This window comes from Passer domesticus, chromosome 27, assembly GCF_036417665.1.
Source record: "Passer domesticus isolate bPasDom1 chromosome 27, bPasDom1.hap1, whole genome shotgun sequence".
Classification (NCBI taxonomy): Eukaryota; Metazoa; Chordata; class Aves; order Passeriformes; family Passeridae; genus Passer; species Passer domesticus.
The window spans coordinates 3,174,917-3,192,681 of record NC_087500.1 but is presented as its reverse complement, the minus strand read 5'-3'; the positions used below and the strand labels follow the sequence as shown (position 1 = coordinate 3,192,681).

At 59.1% G+C, this 17,765-nt stretch overlaps 5 protein-coding genes across 6 annotated transcripts; 3 read left to right on the top strand and 2 right to left on the bottom strand.

The window, feature by feature from the left end:
* Positions 1 to 640: 640 nt before the first annotated feature.
* On the bottom strand, positions 641 to 5,126 carry AARSD1 (alanyl-tRNA synthetase domain containing 1). The gene is made up of 12 exons (XM_064399659.1): positions 4,942 to 5,126; positions 4,746 to 4,868; positions 4,508 to 4,667; positions 4,016 to 4,073; positions 3,532 to 3,688; positions 3,328 to 3,444; positions 2,592 to 2,722; positions 2,349 to 2,415; positions 2,073 to 2,164; positions 1,561 to 1,615; positions 1,001 to 1,095; positions 641 to 862 (listed from the first exon to the last, which is right to left on the bottom strand). Exons 1-12 carry the CDS (start codon positions 4,978 to 4,980, stop codon positions 727 to 729), a joined length of 1,230 nt encoding a protein of 409 aa, XP_064255729.1. The 5' UTR covers positions 4,981 to 5,126; the 3' UTR covers positions 641 to 726.
* A 60-nt stretch (positions 5,127 to 5,186) lies between these two features.
* On the bottom strand, positions 5,187 to 7,429 carry PTGES3L (prostaglandin E synthase 3 like). Its single transcript, XM_064399669.1, has 7 exons — positions 7,287 to 7,429; positions 6,773 to 6,886; positions 6,590 to 6,656; positions 6,220 to 6,318; positions 5,764 to 5,853; positions 5,607 to 5,660; positions 5,187 to 5,408 (listed from the first exon to the last, which is right to left on the bottom strand). The coding sequence occupies exons 1-7, from the start codon at positions 7,292 to 7,294 to the stop codon at positions 5,400 to 5,402; spliced, it is 441 nt and encodes a 146-aa protein (XP_064255739.1). The 5' UTR covers positions 7,295 to 7,429; the 3' UTR covers positions 5,187 to 5,399.
* A 21-nt stretch (positions 7,430 to 7,450) lies between these two features.
* On the top strand, positions 7,451 to 11,338 carry RUNDC1 (RUN domain containing 1). The gene is made up of 5 exons (XM_064399657.1): positions 7,451 to 7,842; positions 8,357 to 8,515; positions 8,786 to 8,984; positions 9,241 to 9,330; positions 9,860 to 11,338. Exons 1-5 carry the CDS (start codon positions 7,513 to 7,515, stop codon positions 10,723 to 10,725), a joined length of 1,644 nt encoding a protein of 547 aa, XP_064255727.1. The 5' UTR covers positions 7,451 to 7,512; the 3' UTR covers positions 10,726 to 11,338.
* Positions 11,339 to 11,656: 318 nt separating this feature from the next.
* RPL27 (ribosomal protein L27) lies at positions 11,657 to 13,641 on the top strand. 2 transcript variants are annotated; one of them, XM_064399670.1, is made up of 5 exons: positions 11,657 to 11,733; positions 11,833 to 11,915; positions 12,043 to 12,212; positions 12,738 to 12,848; positions 13,551 to 13,641. In XM_064399670.1, the coding sequence occupies exons 2-5, from the start codon at positions 11,835 to 11,837 to the stop codon at positions 13,597 to 13,599; spliced, it is 411 nt and encodes a 136-aa protein (XP_064255740.1). In that variant the 5' UTR covers positions 11,657 to 11,733; positions 11,833 to 11,834; the 3' UTR covers positions 13,600 to 13,641. The 2 variants fall into 2 exon arrangements, with proteins under 2 accessions (XP_064255740.1, XP_064255741.1); XM_064399671.1 differs by lacking the exon at positions 11,657 to 11,733 and having other exon boundaries at positions 11,832 to 11,915.
* A 597-nt stretch (positions 13,642 to 14,238) lies between these two features.
* On the top strand, positions 14,239 to 17,323 carry IFI35 (interferon induced protein 35). Its single transcript, XM_064399663.1, has 9 exons — positions 14,239 to 14,397; positions 14,473 to 14,547; positions 14,801 to 14,956; positions 15,282 to 15,389; positions 15,686 to 15,830; positions 16,067 to 16,197; positions 16,351 to 16,540; positions 16,810 to 16,916; positions 17,036 to 17,323. The coding sequence occupies exons 1-9, from the start codon at positions 14,383 to 14,385 to the stop codon at positions 17,225 to 17,227; spliced, it is 1,119 nt and encodes a 372-aa protein (XP_064255733.1). The 5' UTR covers positions 14,239 to 14,382; the 3' UTR covers positions 17,228 to 17,323.
* Positions 17,324 to 17,765: the final 442 nt, after the last annotated feature.

Below are 17,765 nucleotides of genomic sequence, written 5' to 3'. Positions count from 1 at the left end.
CTTAGGATGGAGGTTTCTTTTATTCTGTTTCTCTGTTTATTAGCAGCATCTGGGGTAAACCTGTCACACCATTTCTAGCAAGACAGGGAAGGGTAAATTCTCAAAATACCTGTTGAGCCCTGTTGTGGCTCCACAGCGCCCTTTAGTTCCTCCAGAGGAGACTGCAGCAGCTCCAGGGCCTGCCTGGGCAGGAGAGGTGAGCTGAGGGAACAGCTCTGCCTGATCCCGAGGGAGTTTACAGCTGCATCAGCCTGAGAACTACCAATGGTCAAAAAGCAACCAGTAACTGCACCCCACCAAGGGAAAGGACTTGGTATGTGGTGAGGAGTGATCTCCTGTCTGTTGGGCACCTGCTCTCCCTTCCAGCTGCTCTCTGCCCTTGCCCAGCCCAGCTGCCTCTTGCTTGAGCATTCCTGCCAAGCAACTCCTCCTCAGCAACTGGCACAAAGCAAAATGCCCCAAAGTACTGCCAGCAGGAGGCCCCTTCTGGGTTTGGGAACCCTACAGAGTGGTTAACTAAGGACTACTTTAATCCCTGCACCATTTGTCCTGAGAACTGAGCCCTTGCAGGAAAGCATCAATGGCAGATCCCCTCCCCATTTCCGTGAGCAGCCCACGCAGAGCATGTGCACACCAGCTGTTGGGTTCAGGTCTTTATTCTCTGGTAAAAAGTTAGCGGAGCCTATACAAACAAATATAAGACAAACCTACTTTGAGAATTGTTTCTCATGCTCCTGGGTTTTGATGGCTAACGAATTCCTGGAGCAGAGCTTGCACTTCTCCTCGCCGGCTCATCTTGGCTGCCTTGCCCTGGAAGCGGCCGCGCTTCCCAGCTCCTTTCCCACCCAGCAGCTCTGCCACCCTGCAGCAGCAACACCACAGGCTGGAGCCCAAGCTGCTCCACACAGCACACACAGATCCCTGCCTGGATCACACTGTGGAGCTGCTCAGTCTGCAACAGAATTCTTACTCAAGTTAAACAAATCACACAACATGTTACCTGGGACCTAAATTTTCAACTGCTTCAACAGGTCCAGCTAGAAGGAAGAGTCCTGCTTCTTTTTCATCTCCCACAGTCAGGAATAGCAGGGTTTCCTGTGGACAAAGACAGGCTTTGCTCCAGATAAATCAGTGCTTGCCACACTGGCCACAGGACACAAACAGCAAACTGGCAATTTGGAAGTCTATGTGCATTACTGAGACTGCTTGGGGTATCCCAAGTCAACAGGATACAGTTGGCAACTGAACTAGGTGGCTGTCACTGAAACTTGCTGTTCTTTCCATTCTACTCCTACCTAATCCTATCCTAACCTATTTCAGCCAGTGAGGCTCTGTATAGCTCCTGGGGGCTAAGGCTCTTCTCCAGGGCTCTGAATTCTCACTGTTGAGGACTGCCCTACAGACTGAGGCTGCTGGGGACAGGTAACCTCAGGTACCTGTCAAAGGAACCAGATCTGCAGATCATGACTGTGGCAGGAACAGCAGCCTGGCCAGCCCCTGTCCATGTAAAACTGGGGTGAAAAACCAGTGGTGTCAGTTTAGTCTTTATCAGTGACTCACCTCTGTCCCAATCTCATTAGCAATGATGTTCATAAATTCAGAATCACCCTCTTTCCTGTATGGATGAATAAAAAAAAAAACCACTTCAGAAAGAAGCAAAACCCCCCTCTAGAGTACAAAATCTCAATCAGAAACCAAGTGCCTGATCCGGATGTTGGCCTTTTGCTCTTATTTGTCTATATATGTAAATCCTTGCTGGGCACTCCTTAGGAATTATGCAAGTGTTGTCTTTAAGAAATAGAGCTCCCTGGTTTTATTTGAAAATCTCAGGTGCAGAGGGAATTAGATGGACACAGCAATTTCTCAGCTACAGCACCAGAAGAATTCAGTGACTGAATTACAGATTGCTTTAATTGCACATCTTTGCAGCAGGCCAAGGCAGTTTAATATTCTATTTACTTTGTTTACATTCTTCCTTGAGAAAACAAGCTGCTCTCACAAGGTGTGAGAGATCCAACTGCCATAAAATGTGTGGGATACTGCTGGCCCCTCTTCCCTGAGCTCCCCCATACCTGTGCAATACAAACAGCTGCTTTGGAGCAGGTTTGCTCTTGAAGTCCCGGGCTATCAAAACAGCAATGTCTCTAAGCAGGTTCAGGTTATTCTGAAAGAAAAGGAAATTAACTGTACTTCAGCTGGAGAAGTCAGTGTGAACACAGTTGGGCTCCCACAGGTTTGAGCACTTTTCAAAATATCCACAAAAATTGAAACCAAAGATTTGACTCACAGTTACCACAACTAAGGGTCTACAGGAAATGACAACCCACTTTTCCCAGCCATTCTTGTACCTTCTGGAGCAGTTTCACAGAGCTCTGCAGTCTCTTCACAGCCTCTACGTGCTCACCTGGTCCATTTCTGAAAGAAATGGGAGACTTTGGATCACTGCTCTGAAGGACAAAGGAAGGATTTCCTAAAGGAGCAAAACAGGCAGCATCACACACAGCCCCACAACGTGTACCCTGAGGCTTATGGGGTATCTCTCAGGAGGAGGAGGAGTGAAGATGAAATAGCAGAAGTGAAAAGGGCATTACTTGAGCAGGGAGGTTAGAGCCTTCTCAGTACTGTGACTTTGTTCGATTGACTTCAGCACTCTGTTTCCCACCAAGAAGACCAAGTTGGTTTTGTTCTTTTTCCCTTTTTCCACGCCAAGGAGTTTAATAACCTTGAAAAGAAAATCAACCTGGTCAGGACAGCATTTTTGTAATTCATATGGGTGGTCAGTTCCTGCCAGATTATGCCTTGTGATGAAATTTGACTCTCTGCTAGTGAAAATAAACAGATTAAAATCAGTCATAAGGTCAACATATTAAAAAAAAAGGGATGGTGGTACAATGGAATTTATGCAACCTTCTAGCCATGGGATGTACTCTACAAGGCATCTGGATGTATCTGCTGGGAAACAGACTCCAACCAATGACTGAGAAAGTACAAATACTTAAAGGCAGTTCTAGGATTTTATCACCATTTCCCTGCACAGATTTCTCATCCATGATGAGCACTCAAAAATACCAGAGCTTTAAACAGAGGGAACATGGCCAGCACCCCTGGCAGTGTCACTGCTGCATACAGGGCTGAGCTCTACAACAAGGAAACAAAAGCACCTGTGGCACCCAGCCTGTGTGTGACCCTCCTGGGGCTCCCTCAGCCTGGGCTGCTGCACCCCCTTCCCCATCAGCACAGTCTGGAGCAGCCTGTGGATCCCAGGGACTCTGCCTGTGCTTCATGTGAAGAGTGGCTCCCAGAGGCAGCCCAGCTGCAGCAGCCCACCTGGAGGTCGCTCAGGTTGGAGACGTGAGTCCCACAGCACAGGTTGGAGTCGATGCCTTTGATGTCCACCACGCGCACGGGCCCTGCGTGGTCATCGGGCAGCCCCCGGCTCCTCACCTGCCACAGGAGAGTGACAAAGCAGCTGACATCTGTGCTCAGGTATTCCAGCCCCATGTTAACCATCAGTTCCCTCCCACCACTCACTGTTTCAACTTCAGGGTCATCTGCAGCCAGTTCCCTCACTGTTACAGGGACCCTGTCCCGGATTTTCTCGTTCACGCTCTTCTCCAGGGCCTCCACCTGCTCTGCTGTCACCAAGGGGGTGTCCAGCTCAATGACACTGCGCTGACGGCCCAGCTCCCTGCACCAAGGAAGAACATCTGCTGCTGTAGCTGAGACCAGCTGGGACATCCCTTTGTGCAGCACCACCATCCCACTGCTGGCAATGTGGTGCCTGAAACCAGACTTCCTCCTCTCCCTGTCACGTTCAAAGCACCAGGTGGAAACCAAACACTTAAGGAGGACGAGACACTTTATACAACTTCTCTCCAGGTCAGTCACCTCTCCTGCAACATCTGAGCTCAAGTGAAACATCCAAATTGCTTTTGGTGTTTCAGGGCTCAGGCTGTGTGCAGGTGGCATGGTGGCACATACCAAACGGGTCAAAAGGAACCTTTATCCTGCTCACCATGAAGTCGTCTTGAATCCAAACATCTGTTCTGCAACGGCACTGATGAGATGCTGTCCTGGAAGAGATGTGCAAGCACTAGCTCTGAGTGCCACTGCTATTTTCAGTCAGGCTGTGTCTTTCCAGTTGACATTCTCCATGACAGGCGAGTGCTGGGTGCTGAGGGGCTCCTGCCAGTGCTCAGGAGCAGCAAGGAGACAGCTCTGGCTGCGCGAGCCTTGGTTCCTGGCACTGCAGCACACGCTGGGGCTGCAAAGCAGGCTGAACTTTCTCTTCCAAACCTGTGTTTGGTGCGTTTGTTTACAAGCCAAGGAGTGCTCGCAGAGGAGCAGCTGCTGCCCTCAGTAGCCCCGGGAGCAGACTGCGCACACAGAGCTGCCGGGTTTCTCCCTGCCCTCACCAGGGTGGGCACTCGGTGGGCGCTGACCGCCCCCCGCCCCACCGGCACGCCCCGCGGGGTGTTCCCGTGGGCTCCCCGGTACCGGCACGGACCTGAATGCTGCTGCATGTGGTCGAAGCGGCGCTCCCAGTCCAGCGACAGCAGCACTTCCGCGCCCGGTTCCAGCGCGGCCGGCACGAAATGCACGGCCTCGGTGCCCCGCCGCGTCACGCGCAGCACCGGCACGTCCCCGATGAGGCCGCGGTCATCCGGCTGCGGACACGGGACATCAGCGCCGCCGGCCGCGGCCCGACCCCCGCCCCGCCCGGCCCGGCCCGGCCCGGCCCGTACCTGCCCGCCGCCCTCGGGGAAGAGGATGGTGTCCTCCAGCACCACCTGGAACCCGCGCACCGGCTCCCCGCCGCCCTCGGGCCGCAGCTCGGCCGCCCGGCACGACACCACCCTGGTGGTGAACTGAGACAGAGACGGCGGCGCCGTGAGGGCCCGCCCGGGCCTGCCCCGCGCCCCGGCCCCGGCCCGACGCTACCTGCCGGGCCCAGCTGTCCCGCTGGCACCGGAACACCATCGCGACCGTTCGGCACAAGCGAGCGGGGACTGGCGGCGGGGGCGGCGGCGGAGGGACCGGGACGGGGACCGGGACCGGCGCGGCGCGAGCGGGCGGGGCCTGCCCGGTGACGCGCGGGCGCGCTCCCGCCGGCGGCGCGCGCTGCCGGGGCCGGTGCGGCTGAGCGGCTCCCGGTGCGGCGGCGGCCCGAGCGCACGGCACACGGCTGCGGCAGTTCACGTTTATTGCCCCGTGCCCCGCCAGGGTGACCGGCTACGGGAGACCGGACCGCGTCCGCCGCCCAGGGTCGGGAGCGCTGCCCGCGGCGACGCACGAGCTGAGGCGGCTCCGCTGCCCCGGGGAAGGCTGCCCGCGCTGCTCCCCGGTGCGTGCCACCGGTGCACCGGCTGGCCTCCTGCGGCCGCGGCGTCCCCAGGGCGTCAGTCATCCTGCGGGAGGGAGGAGCGAGGTGCCAGGGACGGGGCCGAGACCGGGCCAGCCCCGGTGGCAGCGGGTGGCACCAGCCGGTTGTCCCGGGGAGCTGGCTCCAGGACAGGCTGCCCGAGGTGCTGCCGGTGCCCCGGAGCCGGCGGAAGGCTGAGGCTGGGTTGTGCTCGGCAGGGAAGCAGCTGGCAGGTGGTACTTACATCCAGGTCATCCATGGCTGGCGGGGGGCCTTTTTCTGTCACCTTCTCCAGCATCTGGATGGGAAACAAACGTCTGGATCCCCGAATGCCTGGCGTCCCCCCATCCCACACACCCATACGATGTGCCCACGATCCTGAGGCCGGTGGCCCAGCTCACCTCTGCGTACTGTTCCACCATGGCCCTCTCCACTTCCTCATCCCCTTCCCAATCTCTCCAGTTGTCAAAGTCCACGGAGAGCCAGGCTGGCTGTGGGCACAGAGAGCATCCCTTGAGCAGGGGGAGCAGCACCACAGGGACCTGCAGCCCAGGGGCAGCTCCTGCACAGGCAAGGCGCTTTGTCAGACTGGGCAGGGGCAGGAAGCAGCAATGTCCCTTTGCCTGCAGGCACTGGTCATGATCCTGAGTGTGTCAAGGAAAAGGGTGCCACATCCCTCCTGGAGGGCAGAAGTTTGTGGGCTAGTGGTGATTATCAGGTAGGGCTTTTTAGGAACTCTGTCTTGGGATCTCCTCTGGAAACCTCTGTGTCTGTCCTGGGGGCTGGTTGGATCCCAGGAGCCATGAGGTGCAGAGTGGGGACAGCACATGCACTGAGGCAGCAGGCTCCACACACACCTTGATGTTCTCCTTGGTGATGCGCGGCCAGGCCACTTTCTCCTTCCACTTCCTCATAAAGCACGTGATGGAGCGGTCAGAGCGCTTCTCCCGCGAGTCCTGCCAAGACATCAGGGCTGCCTCAGTGTCTGCCAGGCTCCTCTCTGCACAGGGTTAACGCTCAGCCCTGTGCAGGCTGTCCCAGAAGCACAGAGCCAGGTTGTTTCTATGAGTATTAGCCCCAGGGCTGGGGTTCTCAGGCTCACTCCATTGGCACTCTCAGGATGGGCAGTATTCAGTGGTAAGCAGTGTTGCTCAAGACTGCACAGATTGGCTCCGACTCTGAGCCTGCCAGCCTGCCAGAGAACAGTTTGTTGGCGGGAAACCTCACCTTGGAGTTGACTCTGGCGTACAGGTTGATCTCGTTGTAGAACTCCACACCGTCGGCATTTTTACAACTGCCAAAACATTGGAACAACCGGCCTGAGGAGAGAGCTGAGGCTGTGCTCTCCCAGAGCCCTCCCTCTCCTCTGAGCCACCCCAGAGTAGGGCCGGCAGGGCAGTGGCAGCTCACCTGAACACCAGCCGGTGGTCCTCGATGACCACCTTCACGTCCGTGCTGTCCTCCACGCAGAACTCCAGGTACACGTAGCGCGGCCGGTCGTACCACAGCGTCTTTGCGGGTTGCCTTGGGGAAGAGCAGAGCACCGGCCATCACCACCGGGCATCGCCAGCGGGCATCGCCACCGGGCATTTCCCGGTGCCCAGCAGAGCTCAGCAGGACCCGCGCGGGGCAGCGGTCCCGGGCACGGGCTGTGCCTGGGCCGAGCCCCGGGACGGGCAGAGGGAGCCGGGCGGGTGCCGGCCGGGCGCGGGTAGCGCACACCGGCCCCGGGACTCTCCCCGCTGCCGTCCCACACGCCCCTGGCCGGGCGGTCGGCGGTGCCCGGCCGCCCTGTGTCCGCTCCCTCTGCCCGGCCCGGCGCCGCTCCCCGCTGCTCCAGGTCGCAGGCTCCCGTCGGGCAGTGCCTCTACCGGGCACCGTGCATGGGTTCCGTGCGCTGCCCGTCCCGTCCGGTCGCGCTCACCTCGCCATGGCGGTGCCGACCCCGCCCCGCGCTATTTCGGGCGGGGGGCGCGGCTGCGGGGCGCGGGGAGCGGCCGGGCCGGGCCGGGGCAGCCAACCCGCGGCCCGGTCCCCGCGGCCCGGTCACCGCCCCCGGGCCGCCGCCGCGAGGGGGCGCGCTGGCCCCGCCCGCTCCCGCCCCGCAGCGCCAAGATGGCGGCGGCGCCGCGGCGCCGGTAGCGGCGGCTATGGAGGGAGAGGGCGGCTCGCTGGGCCCCGGCGAGCGCTGGGCGCCGGTGGGCGCCGTGTCAGCGGAGGAAGATGAGGATGAGGAGGACGAAGAGGCGGCGGCCGCGGGGGGAGAGTCGCCCGAGTCGCTGCCGCGGCTGCGGGCCGAGCGGCGGCGGCTGCACGGGGCGCTGCTGGCGCTCGCCTCGCACTTCGCTCAGGTGCAGTTCCGCCTGCGGCAGGTGGCCCGGGCCGGCCCGGCCGAGCAGCAGCGCCTGCTCCGCGACCTCGAGGACTTCGCCTTCCGCGGCTGCCCCGCGCCGCTGCCGCACGGCCTCGGCGCCGCTCCGGTGAGTGCCCGCGCCGCGCTCAGGGAGCCTTTGCCGGGGTCGGTGTGGGGGCTTCACCCCGCCTGAAGGCCATTAGCGGCGGCTGCGGTCCCTCAGTTTGCACAGAGCTCAGCACCAGACGCGCACAGGCTCCTGGTGAGTCGCAGCCAGCTCGCAGGGATGTGCCCTGGAGCCCTGAGCGGTGTGTCACCGCTCCACGCCCTGGTACAGCACGGCTGACTCAGAGTCGGTGATATGTACGTGTTATTTGGCCTCTTTCTTCCTGGATCCCTGGCCTTGTGGGACAGGACACGGATGCAGGCGGTCTGGAGAGGTGCTTCCCCTCTCTTATGAGATGAGGTGATGTAGCTGGTACCTCTGCTTGGTGCTCACATTTCTCTCTCAGACTGGTTTGCAGTGCTGGCTAGTGAAGTACATGAGCAGCAGGAGATACTCCTCACATCATAATCCTGTTGTCTGTGGCTTGGGTATGACAATAAGCCTTCAATTTTATTTACTGATAACTTTTTTTCAGGGTGAGCGAGAGAAGCAGGAGCAAATTGAGGTCCAGAAGGAGAAGCAGAGAGAGCTGATCCTGCAGCTCAAGACACAGCTGGATGACCTAGAGACCTTTGCTTACCAAGAGGGCAGCTATGATTCTCTGCCACAGTCTGTGGTTATGGAAAGGCAACGGGTAAGGCTCACAAATGCTCCTGCTGTATTTCCTAGCCCTTCTGAGTGTCTTACATACTGTAGGCACTCATCAGTCTGTATTTCTCACCAGCAGCTATAATAGAGTGTCAGGAGTTTGTCTATACGTGTGAACCTGTCATGTGTCTTTTGCAATTATTTCTGTGCAGTAAAGGTATCCAGTTTCTGAGGGAACCTCTGGGAAAGGAGTACTTGAAGCTCCTGGGCAGCAGTGGCAGGTGGTGAAATTGCACTGCTCACTTGTGTTTTGCAGATGATTATAAATGAGTTGATAAAGAAGCTGGACATGGACTTGAGTGAAGATTTTGCAAAGCTCTCTCCTGAGGAGCTGCGGCAGAGGGTGGATGCTGCCATAGCACAGATTGTGAACCCAGCCAGGGTGAAGGAGCAGCTGGTGGAACAGCTGAAGACCCAGATAAGGGACCTCGAAATGTTCATCAACTTCATTCAGGGTCAGTGATGAGTTTCTAAATGAGCAGACTGAATTCCTTTGTAATTCCCTGATGTAGTCACAAAGAGAAAGGTCACGGATGTCGGGAGATGCAGGAACAGCTTCTGGGTCACATGAAAGTACAAATCTCTCTAAACTGATGGTGAGGAAAAGTACTGATAGAGTGACAAAAGAGGTCTACAGGGGACTGAGGAACGTTGACCTTGAAACTTGGGATATGCAGCTGAAATTCACAAATGTGAAATCCTTTTTTGTAGATGAAGTTGGAAGCTCTGGCAAGGCAGAAGATGGCCACTGTGACTGTGGAGGCTCCTACAAACCCAGCACCCGGCCTTCTGGGAGCAGAGGTGGGCACTGCTGGGCTTGGCACTGTCAGCAAAGCTCCAGCTCCTCCCTGGAGCTTTGATGAGCATGAACCAGTCACTGTGTGCTTTTTCTTGGCAGCTGTTTTTGTGCTTTGGTACTTTCTCTGCTGAAGGCCTGTGTCCTGTTCCTTTACCCTCCTTCCACGGGATCCCCAGAGTAGTCACAGAGCCTGAGCATGTGGCATGGAGGGTGGGCTCAGTCCTCAGTGGGAGTCAGGAAGAGATAGATACTTGGTGCAAAACACACTCTAATTCATGCTCTTCAGGCTCTGAGCTCTGTGAGCAGGTACAGCGAGCTGGGAGGGGTCCAGTGTTCTTTAGAGTTTGAGACCTTCCTACTTATCCCTTGAATCTGCTGGAAATATAATAATGTAGCAGGAGGAATCTGCTGCTACTCAGAATGCTAATCTGAAGGGATTTCCAGATATTTGCACTCCCTTTGTGTGTATGAACAAGCAGAGTTGTTGGCTCCCTAATGAGATTATGTTTTTCTCTTTTCCAACCTGGTCAGTGAACCCAGAAGATGCCAGAAGGATGCAAGAAACGGGCCTGCAGCTCATGCGCCGCGTGCTGGCCGTGCTGCAGATCTTTGCTGTCAGCCAGTTTGGCTGTGCCACGGGTCAGATCCCTCGCACCCTCTGGCAGAACAACCAAGACAACCAGGACTTCTCCCCCTTGATAGAGAAGCTGGAGTTGTCGGTGGAGCGGGTGAGGCAGCTAGCCCTGAAACACCAGCAGGCAGAGCACGTTATCTGCTCCTCCGAGCTGCAGGACGTTCCCCTGGGAGGCAGAGACGAGCTGACTCTGGCTGTGCGCAGGGAGCTGGCGGTGGCCCTGCGGGACCTGCTGGCCCACGGGCTCTACTCCTCTTCCCCAGGCATGAGCCTGGTGCTGGCCCCCATCGCGTGCTTGATTCCCGCCTTCACTCCCTCGCCGCAGACCATGCACCCCTGGGAGCTCTTTGTCAAGTATTACAACGCTAAGAACGGACGAGCCTTCGTGGAGTCCCCGGCTCGCAAGCTGTCGCAGTCCTTCGCCCTGCCTGTGACAGGAGCAGTGGTGGCCACCCCCAAGCAGAGCCTGCTGGCCGCCATCCACACGGTGCTGACGGAGCACGGCCCCTTCAAGCGCAGCGCGGACTCGGAGCTGAAGGCGCTGGTGTGCATGGCGCTGAACGAGCAGCGCCTGGTCTCGTGGCTCAACCTCATCTGCAAGTCCGGGGCTCTGGTTCAGTCCCACTACCAGCCCTGGAGCTACATGGCCAGCACCGGCTTCGAAGGCGCGCTCACCCTCCTCAGCCGCCTGAGCAGCTTGAAGTTCAACCTCCCGGTTGACCTGGCTGTTCGGCAGCTGAAGAACATCAAAGACGCGTTTTGATGTGTTTTTATTGCCCTTCATCCATTTTCCCACTGGTAGGCAGCTGCTGGGCTCGAGAAGCCTGGCTTTTGTAAGACCCAAGTTTGTCTCTTTGGTATTTGCTTTTAGGGCAATGTTAGGGTGTCGTGGTGTTGGCAGTGTGTTGTGTGATGCAGAGCGGCTGCAGGCTGGGCAGCAGCACCTCGCCCTGCCCACTCCTGCTGCTCTCGGGCCAAACTGCCCTGCCCAGTGTTCAGGGCTGGGGGGCAGAGACCTGGCCACGGGGCCTGCAGCTGGGGGAAGGCCCGTGGGATGTGCAGCTGAGCTCCCTGGTGGTTGTTTCTCACAGTCTCTGCTCTACCCCTTGCACGCACACGATCCCTGGTGGAGGAGGGAGCTGGCAGGTGCGGGGGCTGCCCAGTCACAGGGACTTGGGCTCCCCTGGCAGGAGAACCGGAGGGCCGGGCCAGAGGTGCCCGGGGGCTCTTCCAGCGGCTCTGCAGTCTGCGTCCCTTGGGCTGCTGGGGCGCTTTGTCCAGCGGACCCAGCTCCTTGTTCCGGGCTTTGTGGGGGCTCAGCGCAGCCCGGCGTCCCGCGGGGTATATTAAATACCGCTGTACTACCTGTGGGCCGAGCCCGCCGCCGTCCCGTGTGCTCTGTCCGTTACCGGGGCTATGACACCGCGCCTGCCGTGACCGGGGAGGGGGCGGGCGAGGCGGACACCGGCACCGCCGGGGCGGGGGTGGCTGAGGCGGACACGGCACCGCTGTGCACGGGAGGACGGGGGAAGCGGACCCGGCACCGCCGTGCCCGCACGGGGGTGGCTGAGGCGGACACGGCACCGCTGTGCACGGGAGGACGGGGGAAGCGGACCCGGCGCCGCCGTGCCCGCACGGGGGTGGCTGAGGCGGACGCGGCACCGGCAGCAGCTCCCGGCGGCGCGGCGGAAGTGACGCAGGCTGTGCGGGTAAAAGCCGGGCGCAGCCTTCCCTTTGCCTTCCGGCCCAGCGCCATCGCAGCGGAGCCTCGGTGAGTGCGGGCGGGCGCGGGATCCGCCGCCATCCGCGGGAGTGGCGGCCGGGGCGGGGGCGGCGGGCGCGCTCTGACTGCCGGCTGCTGTGTCCGCAGAGATGGGGAAGTTCATGAAGCCGGGGAAGGTGGTGCTGGTGCTGGCCGGCCGCTACTCGGGGCGCAAGGCCGTCATCGTGAAGGTGAGCGCGGGGCCGGGCCGGCGGGGCCGGGGCGAGCGCGGGTCCGCGCGGTCCTGCCGGGGCGAGCGGGAGCCGGCACGGCCGCGGCTCCTCGGTGCCATCGCCGCCGCCGCGGTGTTTGTTTCAGAACATCGACGATGGCACCTCGGACCGGCCGTACAGCCACGCCTTGGTGGCCGGCATCGACCGCTACCCGCGTAAGGTGACTGCTGCCATGGGCAAGAAAAAGATCGCTAAAAGGTCCAAGATCAAGTCCTTCGTGAAGGTTTACAACTACAACCACCTGATGCCCACCCGGTGAGTGTTGCTGGCTGGCTGCTTTCGTGGCTCTTGTGTTCTCTGCTGAACACCGAGAGTTACCAAGTTGTTAATGCTGTGGCTGAGTGAATGTGAGGCTCAGGCTCTGCAAAAATGGAGTTGGTGTCAGGCTGAGTGGAAATATTAATGGGCTTTTGGGATGAGGCAGCTGGCTCTTATTTCAGCCACACTGATCTTCCTTTTGCTCAGGAGGTGAGCAGTTTGATAGCTGCGAGGGCCTGGAGCTGGCAGAGCCGTTTCTTACTGTGCTCAGAGCTCTCAGAGCAGCTCCCAGGCACCACATGGAACAGAGCTGCATATCCCTCAGAAGGGGTATGGCTGTTCCCTTTATGGGCTGAACTGAGACTGCTTTGGTGGTTTGGTGATTCCTGAGCTGAGGAAACTTTACAAGCTGTAACTCCTTGCCTGGACACTAGAATGAGTGTTGACTGATCCTGGCTGCGCTTGGTTTTCAGCCCTGTGCCAGGTACCATGCCCCTTTTGAACTGTTCTGCTCCCTCCCAGGTATTCTGTGGATATTCCCCTGGACAAGACAGTGGTCAATAAGGACGTGTTCAGGGATCCCGCTCTGAAACGCAAAGCAAGACGTGAAGCCAAGGTGAAATTTGAGGAGAGGTGAGTTGGGAATTCATCTCTTCAGTGGTGTTTGTGCTGTTACTGGTGTGAGGGGTCGGTGTCAGTGTGCTGCAGTCTGTGTGTTTCCAAGCTGGCAGTTCCAGCCCAGCTTCTTTGCATGCATGTTTGTTGAGTGTGTTCCTTTCACCTGTGTGTGTGTCTGTGCACCATCATGCCAGCACCTTCCGGGTGCCACAGGATGATCTGACAAGATGCTGCCCGTTCATCCTCTCTCTTGTCACTGGGCTGGGTGGGCCAGGGCAGTGCTGATGCTTTGTGTGGGAGTGCTTGGGTTTCTGCTCTTCATTTATGGTTTTGTGTTCAGAAGCTCCTTCAGAGGAAGGAGCTGTGTGGCCTCAGTGGGACACAGTGTCTCAGGCAGCCCCTGAGCTGTTCTCCAAGGGTATTTCTCCCTGCCACACGAGGTGTCCAGCAGGATGGCTGTGTCCTGTGCTTGTACCCGTTGGGGTGGAAACTGCCACAGTGCTGGTGTCTTTCATGAGAAATTTGAAACCTGGCACTTGGTTCCCTTGCAATTTCAATATTTAAAGTGGGTTTAGTTGTAGCTCAGGCCATAGAGACCAGGTGAATTACCTCTGTGTGAATTAGGTGCTACATTCTGTCTGTCTGGGACAGCTCAGCTACAGGTTTGCTGCTGTTACCTGCTGATACACCTCCTTTAACCTGTGTGTTCTCTTTCAGGTACAAAACTGGCAAGAATAAGTGGTTCTTCCAGAAGCTGCGATTCTAAGGGTGTAACGAGGTTGCATCAATAAATGTTTATTAAAAGCCATGTCTTTTTTGTTATTTAACAAACAAGCAGTGGCCTTTGTGGTGTGGTCGTGCTTGCTCTGTGTCTCTAAGAGCTGGGGAGGGAGCCATTGCAGTCCAGGTGAGCATCAGTACGTGTGTGGAGCCTTGTGCAGGTGTCACCTCTGGCACTGCTCCAGGTGTGGCCCGGGCTGCGCTTCCCTTCTGCAGCTGCAGGGTGCTTGGCTCTTGCCACAGGGGAAATCTCTTATTCCCAAAACTGGGGTGATCCCTCTGAAAAAAAAAATGGTGAGATAGGGAAGGCAAATGGGTGATTCCGGGTTAAGGCTGAGTGCTGACTGGCCTGTGGGTGCTGGATTTCAGCTTCCCAAACGGGGCGGTGCTGGCCAGGCGGGGAGCTGGGGCTGGGTGTGGTTGTAAATGCAAGACTGAGGCAGGAAGAGTTTGTATTTAGTATCTGGTTCGTTCGGAAGAGTTTATTCCTATATTTAGTAGCTGGAGCATTCCTGACAGGCCAGGTGGGTGCTCAGGGAAGGCGGGGCAGGGATGGAATCATGAGGTACCGGACGGGGCTGGGCGGGCCCGGCTTTCCGCCGCCCTCGGAGGGGCTGGGGCGGGGCGAGTTTGCGAAAACGAAAGCGAAAGGCGAGAGCGGACGGGGGCTTCTCGGTAGCACGGCCGGAGCAGGGAGAGCGGTCCCGGCTCGGGCAGGGCTCCCCGCGGGACCGGGGCTCCGGGCCGTGCTGCCGCCAGCGCCGCGGGGATGGATTCGGAGGAGGTGAGGAAGAGCCGAGCCACGGGCACCGGCGGGCGGGGGGCGGCGCAGCGCGGCTGAGACCTCTTCTGTCTTTAGGAATCGTTCGTCCGGCTGCGGGACGACAGCCTGAAGAGCCCCGAGCAGCTCCGGCAGGAGATCGAGCGGTGCAAGGTGGGTCCGGCTGCTCCCGACAGGGGCTGGCCGGCCGCGTCCCGGCTGTCCGCGCTCCGCCCTGGCCGGGAGCCCGGGTGTCTTCTCTAGGACTACGAGCCGGAGGCAGCAGAGAGGAACAATCCCATGGAGAGGAGAGCCTGTTCTAGGGCCCAGGCTCATTCCCGCGGGCACAGCCTGTGCCGGGGCTGGGTGGCTGGTGGGGGTGGCTCAATGTCGTCAGGGTCTTGCTGTCTGATGGTGCTTCTCACAGGAGCTTTACAGTGTGCTGGAGAAAGACTGTACAAAGCTACAAATGGCCAAGGAAGCTGCACAGCAAAGGACACAAGAGCTGAAGAAAGAAGGAGAAATTCATAAAATTTTAGAGCAACAACTGCCTTTAAACGGAGATGAAGAAAAAGCCCACCAGGTCAGTGTACAGTGGATGTGTCTTTGGTTTGGAAGGGTGGCAGAGGCTGCATGATGCAGGTCACTGCTCTGAGATCACTTTCTTGGGATCCAGTGGAGGTTTTATGGGAAACACAAGGCCTGTGCCAAGAAGTGAGGCAGTGCTGCAGTGAGGGGAGAGCTGTCCTCAAAGGAGAGGAACCAGGACAGATCTGCAGGCAGTCAAGAGCAGGAGAATGGGCTGGAGCTGTGTGCCCAAGAACACAGTTGTTGTGCTCAGAACAGAAGTGTACTGCAGCCCCTCGTGTCCTGGTGTTCCCTACTTCCCACTCTTCCTTTCCTTCCAGATTTCTGCAATAAAGGAGGAGAACAACAAACTGAGGCAGGAGAAGGAGGTTCTGAAAAATAAACTGGAAGAATTGAAGAAGAAGGTGCTCTGGAACGATCCTGTGATGGTAACAGAGTGTGTGTGGGCACTTGGGTCTGCTGGCAAGGGCACAAGTCTGGCTGGAGAAGCTGCAGGTGAATGCAGCTGGACACTGTGCGATGACTGGAACAGCTCCTCTGCCAGGGCCAGGAGCTCTGGTCATGGCTTTGGGATTCCAGGCACAGCCAGACACTGGGAGAGACTCTGCTGAGGTTCTCCAGCTGTTTGTTTGAGCTATGAGTTTATTTCTAGTCAGTGGATCGGCAGGGACATGCCCTGTGCAGGGTCCAGTCTCCTCCAGGTGCTGTCTGTACTTGTACCTAGATACTGTCTGCCTTGCCAGAAAAGAAAATGATCTTTAAGGGACTCACAGCAAACAAGGAGGACATGAACAAGCTGATGCTCACCCCACTGATCCACTGCCCTCTGCCGGGGGGCTCAGCTCTCATCACCTTTGAGGAGGCAGAGGGTAAGTGTGAGAAGAGCACTGCTCTGGCCAGGTGTCCTCGATCATTTTGGGGCCTGCCCTGTGCCAGAGTTTGGCAGTGCCCCTCTCCCTGCCTTGTGTGGGGCTGTGCCCACCTCCCCAACACCTTGTGTGGGGCTGTGCCCCCTCCCCAACACCTTTGCTGTGCCGTGTCCTGTCCTGGAAAGCTCTGGGAGCGGGCAGTCACTCCCCTGTGCTGGGGCTCTCCCTGCCTGCAGTGGCCCAGAGGATCATAGAGATGAGGGAGCACACGGTGGAGCTGAGCTGTGGGGAGCTGGAGGAGCTCGACCAGTGCAGAGTGCGAGTGCAGGCAGTGCCAATGGACATCCTGCTGCCATCTGCCCTGGAGGTAAGGCCCCTGGGTCCCCATGCCATGGGGGTGTCCTGGGCACGCTGCTTCCCCTGTCTTAGCCTGCCTCGACCAGGTCACTGCTACCAGCCTGCTCCCCCGAGCTCTGGGGCCAGCCCTGCCCTGGCACTGACTGGCTGGTGCCACCCACAGATCAGGCTGTCTCAGAGCAGCAGGAGCATCCTTGTGTCTGACTTGCCCAGCCTGGACATCTCCAAGGAGGCACTGCTGGACAAGCTGGAGCTCTTCTTCAGCAAGACAAAGAATGGGGGCAGTGAGGTGGAGAGCAGGGAGTTCCTGGAGGACTCTCACCAGGTGGTGCTGACCTTCACACAGGATGGAGGTGTGTGGGGTGTGCTGAGCCTGGGTGGCTGGCAAGGGGTGGAGCAGCACAGCCTGCTCTGGGGGAAATCTCCTGAGAGCAGATGAAGCTGTGTTCGGGGAACAGGGAAGATGCAGAGAGCCCCAGGCTGTCCTGCCTCCCCCAGAACTGTGCTGGTGTGGGTGAACTGAGCAGTGAGCTGGGCAGTGCCAGCCTTGGTGCCTATGCCAGGGACAGAACCTCTCCTGGAGCTTACCTGGGCAGCTCAGGGCTTTCCTCTCCATATGCAGTGGCAGAGCCGCTAATTGAAAGAGGCCATACCCAGGTGCCCATTGGGAAAGGGAAATACAAAATCAAAATATCACCATGCATGAGTGGAGACATCTTTAACCTGCAGGTAAGGGCAGGAACCCTGCGCAAGCAGCACCTGCCAGCCTGTGGAGGCAGCACAGGTTGGGGGGCTCCTGAAGCCCCTCTCCCTGCGCTGCTCTGCCCCTCACCCCCTGCTCTGCCCAGCTCCAGCCCTCCCGCTGCCCCAGGACCGTCCTGCTCCTGGGCATCCCCGATGTGCTGAGTGTGGAGTCCATGAGAGACGCCCTGGAGATCCACTTCCAGAAGGCCAGCCGCGGCGGCGGGGAGGTGGATGCCCTCGCCTACGTCCCAGCGGGGCGGACAGGCATGGCCGTGTTCGTGGAGGACACGGGCTAGTCCTGCCTAGCTACGGGCTAGTCCTGGCCAGCTGAGGAGCTCTGTGCGTCCGTTGACCAGCGGGCACGGGGGAAATTAAAGTGTCTGTTGGGAGCAGCCGCCGTGTCTGTTGTGTTGGGGCCGGGCCGGGCCGGGCGCTGCCTGAAGGGGCTGGGGCGAGGCCGGGCCCTTCCCCGCCGCTCTCTGAGGGACCGGGGCGAGGCCGGGCCCTTCCCCGCCGCTCTCTGAGGGGCCGGGGCGCGGCCGGGCCCTTCCCCGCCGCTCTCTGAGGGGCCGGGGCGAGGCCGGGCCCTTGCCCGCCGCTCTCTGAGGGGCCGGGGCGAGGCCGGGCCCTCGCCCGCCGCTCTCTGAGGGGCCGGGGCGAGGCCGGGCCCTTCCCCGCCGCTCTCTGAGGGACCGGGGCGAGGCCGGGCTCTTCCCCGCCGCTCTCTGAGGGGCCGGGCTGTGCCCTCCCGCGGGCCCAGGGCGGAGCGGCCCCGCTTTCGCTTTCGTTTCCTCGCGGAGGCCGGAGCGGAGGGAGCGGGCGGTGAGGGCCCGG

Coding starts and splice junctions, on each gene's coding strand:
- AARSD1 (XM_064399659.1), bottom strand. CDS start 4,980: ATGGTGTTCCGGTGCCAGCGGGACAGCTGGGCCCGGCAG. Junction 3,445..3,531: donor ATGACCCTGAAGTTGAAACA/GTGAGTGGTGGG, acceptor CTCCTGTGGCAG/GTGAGGAGCCGGGGGCTGCC. Junction 1,096..1,560: donor CTAATGAGATTGGGACAGAG/GTGAGTCACTGA, acceptor CTTTGTCCACAG/GAAACCCTGCTATTCCTGAC.
- PTGES3L (XM_064399669.1), bottom strand. Junction 6,657..6,772: donor GACCACCGGCTGGTGTTCAG/GTGAGCTGCCAC, acceptor ATGTTTTGGCAG/TTGTAAAAATGCCGACGGTG. Junction 5,661..5,763: donor TGGTGGAACAGTACGCAGAG/GTGAGCTGGGCC, acceptor TTTCCCATCCAG/ATGCTGGAGAAGGTGACAGA.
- RUNDC1 (XM_064399657.1), top strand. CDS start 7,513: ATGGAGGGAGAGGGCGGCTCGCTGGGCCCCGGCGAGCGCTGGGCGCCG. Junction 7,843..8,356: donor ACGGCCTCGGCGCCGCTCCG/GTGAGTGCCCGC, acceptor ACTTTTTTTCAG/GGTGAGCGAGAGAAGCAGGA. Junction 9,331..9,859: donor CCGGCCTTCTGGGAGCAGAG/GTGGGCACTGCT, acceptor CAACCTGGTCAG/TGAACCCAGAAGATGCCAGA.
- RPL27 (XM_064399670.1), top strand. CDS start 11,835: ATGGGGAAGTTCATGAAGCCGGGGAAGGTGGTGCTGGTGCTGGCCGGC. Junction 12,213..12,737: donor AACCACCTGATGCCCACCCG/GTGAGTGTTGCT, acceptor GCTCCCTCCCAG/GTATTCTGTGGATATTCCCC. Junction 12,849..13,550: donor AAGGTGAAATTTGAGGAGAG/GTGAGTTGGGAA, acceptor GTTCTCTTTCAG/GTACAAAACTGGCAAGAATA.
- IFI35 (XM_064399663.1), top strand. Junction 14,957..15,281: donor ATGAAGAAAAAGCCCACCAG/GTCAGTGTACAG, acceptor CTTTCCTTCCAG/ATTTCTGCAATAAAGGAGGA. Junction 15,831..16,066: donor CACCTTTGAGGAGGCAGAGG/GTAAGTGTGAGA, acceptor CCCTGCCTGCAG/TGGCCCAGAGGATCATAGAG.